The 9,475-nt window shown below is 40.4% G+C and overlaps 1 protein-coding gene across 1 annotated transcript in view; it reads left to right on the top strand.

Annotated features, from left to right (window-relative positions):
• Window positions 1-4,092: 4,092 nt before the first annotated feature.
• OLFML2B (olfactomedin like 2B) overlaps window positions 4,093-9,475 on the top strand; it is a 260,819-nt gene continuing 255,436 nt past the window's right edge. Inside the window, exons 1-2 of the mRNA XM_044674859.1 lie at window positions 4,093-4,098; window positions 4,996-5,103. Of these exons, the coding sequence (XP_044530794.1) occupies window positions 4,093-4,098; window positions 4,996-5,103 (114 nt within the window). The remainder of the gene's footprint in view (window positions 4,099-4,995; window positions 5,104-9,475) is intronic.

Raw genomic sequence — 9,475 nt, 5'->3', positions numbered from 1 at the left:
CTCCTCCTCCTCCTCCTTCTCCTCCTCCCCCTCTTTCATCTTCTACTCCTTCTCTTCCTCTTCCTTTTCCTCCTCCTCTTCTTCCTCTTCTTTCTTCTCCTCCTCCTCTTTCATCTCCTTCTACTCCTTCTCTTCCTCTTCCTTTTCCTCCTCCTCTTCCTCCTCTTCTTCCTCTTCCTTCTTCTCCTCCTCCTCCTTCTTCTCCTATTCCTTCTTCTTCTCCTCCTCCTCCTCCTCCTCCTTCTTTTCTTCTTCTCCTGCTTCTCCTCCTCTCTTAGTAACAACTCTAAGACAGAAGGGCAAGGCTAGACAAATGGGGTTAAGTGACTTATGAAGAATCACACAGCTGGGAAGTGTCTGAGGCCAGATTTGCACCCAGGTCCTTTCAATTCCAGACATGGTGCTTTATCCACTGTCACCTAACTGTCCTGAGTCTTCTTATTTAATACTTTGAATGACTCATTTTAGCCCAGCGAGATTTCCAGTATCCTCTCCTAGAATGGGTTCAGTAATCATGTCTTGGTCTTCTGTAGACTAAAGAGGATTTGTTTTCTTGTTACTCTGAACATAGTGATACCTTTTCTCTCCTTAACTTGTGCTCAGAAATTATTTTTCTGATAATGTAACCCATCTGGAGTCAGAAAGGAAAGGATCTATGACTTCCAGTCCAGATGAGTGCCACAGAGAAGTTGGTTTGTGAATCGCTGGCCAATCCCACTACCCTAAAGAGCTCTGAGATCTTGTCCAGAAAGTTGAATTAGCATTGGATCACTTAGAGTCTACATCCCCAATCTTGTCCCCATCGAACCATGTGATCAAGCAGTTGTTTTTCTTCTGTGTTTCTGCTCACACAGTTCTGTGAATAGTGTTCTTTCTCATAAGTCCCTCAGAATTGTCCTGGATCATTGCACTGTTGCTAGTACAGAAATCCATTACATTCGATTTTACTACAGTATATCAGTCTCTGTGTACAATGTTCTCCTGGTTCTGCTCCTTTTGCTCTGCATCAGTTCTTAGAGGTCACACCAGTTCACATGGAATTCCTCCAGTTCATTATTCCTTTCAGCACAATAATATTCCATCACCAACAGATACCACAGTTTGTTCAGCTATTCCCCAATCAAAGGACATCCCCTTGTTTTCCAGTTTTTTGCCACCACAAAGAGCGTAGCTATAAATATTTTTGTACATGTCTTTTTCCCTATGATCTCTGTGGGGTACAAACCCAACAATGGTATGGCTGGATCAAAGCATGCCATTATTTTCGGAAGTTTTAAACAATGATCTATCCCTCACTCATCTAGTATGGTGCTCAAGCAACACTGCATCTATCTATAATGGTGTTTTCCCAAAACAAGCAGAATAATCATAACATTAGGGACTGAAGAGACCTTGAAAGTCATCCACTCTAGACTCTTTTATTTTAAACATAGGAAACTGAAGACCAGGATTGTGCTAGACCTAGATTCGAATACAGCTAGTTTCTAGAGCCTCAGGTCTCTTGATTCCTCACCTGTAATTATAGGCTAAGGAATATAAGTTCAGGAAGCTTAAATCTGGGAGATTGATTTTTTTCCCCTATGATGCTGTATCCATGTGCTGCCAGTGGATCTGCTCTTCCTGAAAATGGCAAAATTATCTCCTAGGATCACAAGGGAAAAGCTATAGGGGAACCATAGAGGCCACTGTGTTCAACCCCCTTATTTTTCCAGAGGAGGAAAATGAGTCATAGAGAGTTAAAATGACAAGGTTACACAGGTAGAAAGCATCAGAGGTGTTGACTAGCTTTTCTCCTTGGTCTTTAACCATAATTTCTAATAATCAGAAGAAGCAAGCTATCATCTTGAGTAGAGGCATCCTAAAGGGAAGGGGGAGAGGTTTTCTTCTATGTGACAGTCTATGTTTAACGAGGATGCTCAGTCATAGGGACTGAAACAGAACTAGAAACAAGAAGGAAGAAGAAAGTTTCCTTAAAATTAATGTTCATCACGCTATCCCCAGCATGATTCTTCCATGGGGTACAATTTGGTAGTCATTTGGATTTTATTTCCATAGATTTATACATGGAAAGAACCTCAAGGTCATCTAGTCCCACCCTACCATTTACAACATTCCCAATAAATACTCATCCTGGTTCAACTTAAAGATGTCCAATTATGGGAAATTCACTACCCTCCCTCCCCACAAGGCAGCTCATTCTATTTTTGGACAGTTCTAATTGTTAGGAAGTTTTTCCTTATGTCAAACTGAATTCTGTCTTCCTATAACTCTCACTCATTGGGCTTAGTTCTGCCCTCTAGGCTAAGCAGAAGAAATTGAAGTCTTCTTTGATATGATTTCTCTTCAAGCACATCAAGATTTCCATTGTCACCTTCTTCTCTTTTGCAGAAACTCATATTGTGAATGTTCCATCTTTAGTAAGGGACTCAGAAACCTCTCCTCCAACCAGATTTGAACCTAGATGGAAGGGAGGATATAAAAGAAGTTAAAAGAGAGGAAACCATATGTCAGCAGGCCTTTTCATTTGGTTTAGGATAGCCTGCTCTGCAAAGGGCCAACAGACTAATAGGACACAAAGCTGTAAATTATAATCATTTGTAATATAATTATAAAAATATAAAAAGCTATAAAATGATTAGAAATCAGAAATCATCTAAACTAATCCCTTAATTTTACACAAAAGAAAGCCTAAAGAGGTTAAAAGTGACTTGTCCAAGGTCACACTGAAAGTAGGAAAGAGATGAAAGTATTGAATCACATCTGGTTCTGCTACTGAAGGTGGAGAAAATCCAATTCTAACTGTTATGTAAAATCAACTGGTTCCTCACTGCTGCTGGGCAATCCTACCTATACCTCCTTTATTGACTCACTATCCCATCCTCCACCGGGGCTCTTCCAAACCTTTTCATCCCTCCTCAAACCTTCCTTGTCTCCTTCTCCCCCCACCCTTTCAGCTGAGAACTTTATCTCATATTTTACAGAATAAATCAAGGCCATTCACCATGAATTCTCTCTTCTCTTTTCCTCATCTCCTATCCTCTATCATATGTCTCCTGCCACTATCTCCTCCTTGTTTCCTTCCTGTCTCACATGATGAAATGGCCTCCTTACTCCTCATCAAAGCTAATTCCTCTTTACTTGTTCAAATGATCCCCTTCTATTCTGTCTCCTTTAATAGGAGGTTCTCCTCCCTGGCTTTCTTTAAATCTTCACTAAAATCTCATATGCTATAAGAATCCTTTGCTAAACCCTCTTGATTCTTCCTTTCCCTCTGTAAATTATTTTCTATTTATCCTTTATGTAGTCCGTTTGTACATATCTGTGTACTTCTTATTTCCCCCCATTAGATAGTGAACTCCTTGAAGGCAGGGACTCTCCATTTTTTCCCCTTTCTTTTTTTAAATTATAGATTCCTTTTATTTTTAGAAAAAATTTCCATGGTTACATGATGCATGTTTTTACTTTTCCCTTCACTACCTCAAACTCCCCCCCCCATAGCCAACGCGCATTTCCACTGGTTTTAACATGTGTCATCAATCAAGACTTATTTACATATTATTGATAGTTGCATTGATGTGGGACTCCCTTTTGCCTTTTGCCTCTTTTTTGCCTTTTCTTGAATTCCTAGTGCTTACTCCAGTGCCTAGCATACAGTAAGTGCTTAATAAAGGTTTACTGACTGATTGATAGATCTATGATTCACCCCTTCTTGAGCCTTTGGGAACAAATGGAGCTGATGGCTGTAGGAGCTCTTTCCTTGAAGCTTGTAAGTGTGCATTAAATATTATGTAATTAGAATTTTGTACTCCTAGATTCATTTCCCAGAATCTTACTTTCATCTTCATGTTGCATCCTTACATTTTGTAGATAAAAGTTTTTGTAACTCTACCCTCTTGCTCTCTTCTCCCACTTTTGCTGTCTGGAAAACTGCTCTTTATTGATGGTTTTTACTTTCCACTACTTCAAGTGATTATTAATAAATCTTATAAAATATAATTCTTGGAGTATTGGATATTAATTTTTAATCTTATAATATCATAGGCAAGATTTCTTATCTTGAAAGCTCTATTCATTCCTTTGATAAAAGAGATCATGGGGGTCAGTTGAGTGGATCAGTGGATTAAGAGCCAGGTCTAGAGATGGGAGGTCTTGGGTTCAAGTCTGGACTCAGACACTTCCCAGCTATGTGACCCTGAGTAAGTCACTTAACCCCCATTGTCTAGCCCTTACCACTCTTCTGCCTTGGAACCAATATACAGTATTGGAAGATAAGGGTTTTCAAGTAAAATAAAATAAAAGAGATCATAGAATTAGAAGGGACTTTAATGACCATCTAGTTCAACCCAACTGCCTCATTTTACAAATGAGGAAACTGAAATCCTCCCACAGAGGTTAAGTCACTCACATAGCAGAGGCAAGATGAGAATACAGATTACCTGATTCCAAATACAATACTTTGCCTGTTATGCCACAAATATTCTTTTTACTCTTCAATGATGTTTTATTTTTTCCCAGTTAAATGTCAAAACAATTTTTAGCATTCATTTTCTATCATTTTGAGTTCTAAATTCTCTCCCCCCTCTCTGAGACAATAAGCAATTTGATATAGTTTATATGTGTATCACAAATATTTATCAAACATCTTTTACATATCAGGTACAGTGAGAATACCATGGGAGAAGACATGTTGCCCCCATGGAACTCACCACATATCTGTCCTTGTGGCATTGGATCACAGAAGTTTATCTTTTAAGCTGGAGAGCATAATGCAACTCTGGCCCATTTCCTTGACTTCTCAGAGACTGAATATGTTTAGGACTTGGCTTTCTCTTCAGGGTTATGGATATTTTGCTCTCCTCAAAAATGCTGGGAATATCTCAGTCAGGAAACTGTGTGCTCAGCCTTCCCTATTGTGAATGGAAAGAAGCTGGTTCTCTGCGGAGTATCTATTCCAAGTTTTCCCTCTTTCTAACTTGTCTTCAATTTGTTCCACAGCTCTCCACCATCATAGACATGCTGGAAGGAGCTTTCTATGGTCTGGATCTTTTAAAGCTTCATTCAGTCACCACAAAGCTGGTGGGACGAGTGGAGAAACTGGAGGAGGTAAGAGGGATTCTGGTTTCTTGGTCCTGTACACAGCCAAGCCCAACATTGACTCAGACTTTAACTAAGGCTTCATCCGATGCTAAAGGAGACTTGGGCCTAGGTATAATTTGCCCTGACCATCAATTTTTTTTTTTTAACTCTTACCTTCCATCTTGGAATCAATACTGTGTATTGACGCCAGGGCAGAAGAACGGTAAGGGCCAGGCAATGGGGGTTAAGTGACTCACCCAGGGTCACACAGCTAGGAAGTGTCTGAAGCTAGATTTGAACCCAGGACCTCCTGTCTCCATTTGATATGGATGATGATATTAAATGCCCCTGTTAGAGGAGATAGGATGGCTATTCTTATTCCCATTTTAGAAATAAGGAAACCAAACACAAAGAAGTGACTAAAATAACGCTGCTATTAGATTACAGAGGTAGGATCTGAATCAAGGTTTCTTGATACTAAATCTTGTGGGTTTTGTTTTTTTTTTTTTCTATTGCATTAAGCTGCCTCTACAACTGAAAACCAAAAAAATCTCCCAGAACCCTTCAGATGGAAGGAAGGGAACAAGAATTTATTAAACATCTAGCATATACTGGACACTGAGTTAAGCCCTTTATAAGGATAATCTTGTTTGATCCTTACAACAACCTTGGGGAGCGGGTTCTATTATGACCTCCATTTTACAGGTGAAAAAGCTGAGGTGGTTGTTGTTGAGGTGGTCTGATTCTCTGTGACCTCATTTGGGGTTTTCTTTGGCAAAGATACTGAAGTGGTTTACCATTTTCTTCTCTAGCTCATTTTAGAGATGAGGATACTGAGGCAAACAGGGTTAAATGACTTGCCCACAGTCACACAGGTAGTAAGCATGAAACCAGATTTGAATTCAGGAAGATGTCTTCCTGACTACAGACCGGGCACCCTTTCCACTGCCCCTTCTAGTTGTCCAGAGGTTAAACGTCTTGTCCAGAGTCACCAGTCAGTAAGTGTGTGAGGAGGAATTTATTTCAGTTCTTTCTGATTCTAGACACAGTGCTCTAGCTCCTGTGCCACCTGGTTTCCTCTAATGGTGGGCCAGGAGCATAATTTTTCTCTATAAGGATAGATAGGACTTTGAAAATTTTGATGCACATTCAGGAGAGAGGGAGGTGAGGATGTCTACAAAGCCTTTTTTTTTTTAACAGATCACAATAATAATTCATTTTTCTTTAGCATTTTAAAGTTAAGAGATAGATCTTTGCTATGACATCTTTTAGTGAGGGAAAATGTAACTATTCCCATCGTATAGATGAACAAACTGAAGATCAAGGAATCAAAATGACAACTTTTCGGTGCCTTTTTTCTCTACATTGTAAACTGAATCTCTAAAATGAAGAGATTGAACTAGGTGATTTCTAGGTCCCTTTCAGTTTTAAATTTGTGATTCTCAGATCACATAGAATAATACAAGATGCTGTACATAATGCTGGCTAGCATTCATCGCTGATGTCTCATGCAAAGATCTTTAACCTAGGTGGAAGGAGAGCTCGTGATTTCTTCCACCATTAGTGAAACTGTGTGATCTTAAGAAAAATGTTTCTTTTAACCGCTATCATTTTCCTTGACTGGAAAACTCTAGGGAATGGCCCACGTATTTTCCAGAGTTGCTGGAAGGAGAAAAAATGAATAATTTGATAGAAAGGAATGACCTTCTGTTAGGTAAACACTTATTAATTCACTCACTTCATGGTTCTGCATGGGTCATCATCCTTCACAACCCTTCTGAATTTTCCCCTCCTCTGGGATTCTTGTCCACGTTTTTCTAGAAATCTCTCCAGGTCTTTTAATTTCAATGAAAACTTTTACTGAGGTCTTCATCGTATAAGGAGGTGGGGGGCAGAGATGGGAGCGGGGGTACTTGATGACCTTTTCCACAGATTCCTTGTCCATGGAAATCAGGACTTGGAGATATTGTGAAATATTCTACGTAAAAAAGATATAGCCTCATTCTTTGACTAAGAAACATTTTTAGCCCAATCTCACTGGTTCCTTTTACCAGTTCATCCTTGTTCCTTCGTTGCAAAATCAATGTTTTCTGAATCCTACTATTCGTGTTTAGTCTGTTTTCAAGCTCAAGTGGGCTAAGATTGTTGCATAAGATTAGAGTCCTAGCTGCCCCCAGTGGGGGATTGACTAGGGATCCCATGACCAACAGAGTGCTGCCCCTCCATTTCCTTTATTTTCCCATCTGCTCTCATGCCCTAGAAGGGCCACCGGAGAACACCAGATTGTGCCCTGAACTTATTGTCCTTCTCTTTGATACTTTTGCCAATGGTGGGGATGGAATTTGGTGGGGGAAGGTAGCTAGCAATGGGACTGAGTGCCACCACCCATTTCACATATTAGCTACTGAATGAATCTTCAGATAACTAGAATTTCTTGACGCTCTACCATTTGGGAATAGGTTCAAACCAGTGGCCCAGACCCCCCTTAGCAAGTCCCCCAAGCCACCCAAGTACTCAGTTCCTCTTTAAGGGAATATTATATTACTCCGTAGGCACAGCTACTCATTGTCCATTTGGCTTTCATCATGATTCGACCACTCATACCATTTTCTTTTTCTTTCAACTTAGCACAAGACCCCCTTTCCCTTTGCAGGTTTGAGCATGATTTAATGGGGCCAAGGTTACATTTTCAGTCCTTGAATGGGTAATGACTAGATAGATCAGTTATATGCAGCTTGTGGCAAAAAATAAGAGGTTCAGAATCCAAGGATGTAGTTTTTTTTCTTTTTCTTTTTCTTTTTTTAAACTCTTACCTTCTGTCTTAGTATCGATTTCATGACAGAAGAGAGACAAGGGCTAGGCAATTGAGATTAAGTGACTTGCCCAAGATCACATAGCTAGGAAAGTGTCTGACGCCAGATTTGAGCCCAGATTCTCCCATCACCAGACCTGGTACTCTAACTACTGAGATACCTAGCTGCCCCAAGAGTCTAGGTTTGAATTCCGGCTCTTCTACTTCTAAGTTGTGTGACTGTGAATAAGTCATTCCCCTTCTCTGAACCTGTTTCCTCAACTGTAGAATGAGAGAGGAGGAGCAGATCATCCCTAATGTGTCTTCCAGCTCTAAATCCCAAGATGATAATGAGCTTAGCTGTGATGCAAAACTAGAAATCATGTTCCTAACACTGGTGGATCATTCTGCCAGTTGGCTCTCTTGGCTACCATGGGGACTAGGTAGGAGAAAGAGGGGGGAAGGATAGGTGTAGACCCATCCCCATGACATTCCCATGGTAGGAAAATTTTCATAAAAAGGAAGAGGACTTGTCTGGTTCCTATCCAAAGCTTCCACATACATAATCTCATTTGATTTTCACAAAAGCCTTGTGAAGTAGGTCCCCATCCTTAGGATGGAGAAACTAAAGTCCTTAGAACTTAGATGATTTGACTAAAATTACACAGCCTGTAAGGGGCAGGAGAAGCAGGATCAGGATTTGAACTCAGGTCTTCTGATCTTAAGTAAGTACTCGTTCTGCTTCCTATTCTATGTATTTGGAGGTTGCCATAGTCAGTGAAGGCTGACACAGAGGCTAGGGAGTTTGATCTCCACAGAGAAAGCTACCTTGAAGCTGAGAGCCAGCCAAACATCTCCTTGCTGGGTTTGGCTGATGTCCATATGGAGCTGCTACTAATTGAAAAGGCAGAGTTTTACGGAAATGAGAAAAACATAACTCGTCCAGAACAGTTTGGAGGGAATTGAAGTAACACACTGCTCTTGGATATACCTGTAGGGCTCATTTTTTATATTCCTTCCTACTGTGGCAAGTTCCATGGGGATCGGCTTGGACGAGGGCTTTGGCCAAAGACAAGTTTCCACTAGGTAATAATATCTGCAATGGGATTTATGTGTGTGTCGTGGGGTATGTGGGAAGACATTTGAAAACTAGATGAAAGGAGAATTGTGCTTAGTTTCTCCCATACCTTTCCTCACATTTGTTCTCTTGGCTTGGAATGGTCCACCTCTTCACATACTGAAGTGGTCACTACCCTCTCCAGCCCAACTCAAATGACTCCTTCTCCCTGAGAGCTTCTCCCATTGTCTGTCCTGTCTTTAATGGTCTTTCATTTCATACCTCACTCTGAATTTTGTTTTTCATCTCTCCAATTTGTTTTTTTTGCATATTGTATGTATCAGTTTGTGCCATCTCTCCTTTGGACTGAGTTCCATGTCCATGAAGGCAGGGATGTGACTTATCAAACTTTGTATCTCCTATAGAGAATAGTGGCTTGATAAGAGTGGGTGTTTAATGAATGTCTGAGGAATAGCAAGGGCAAAAAGAAGGAAGGAAGAAAGGAAGGTGGGAGGAAGGGAGGAAGGAAGGAAGGAAGGAAGGAAGGAAGG

Source organism: Gracilinanus agilis, chromosome 4 (genome assembly GCF_016433145.1).
Source record: "Gracilinanus agilis isolate LMUSP501 chromosome 4, AgileGrace, whole genome shotgun sequence".
NCBI lineage: Eukaryota > Metazoa > Chordata > Mammalia > Didelphimorphia > Didelphidae > Gracilinanus > Gracilinanus agilis.
Note: the sequence above shows the minus strand (reverse complement) of the source record. Positions and strands in the feature narration are given on the sequence as shown.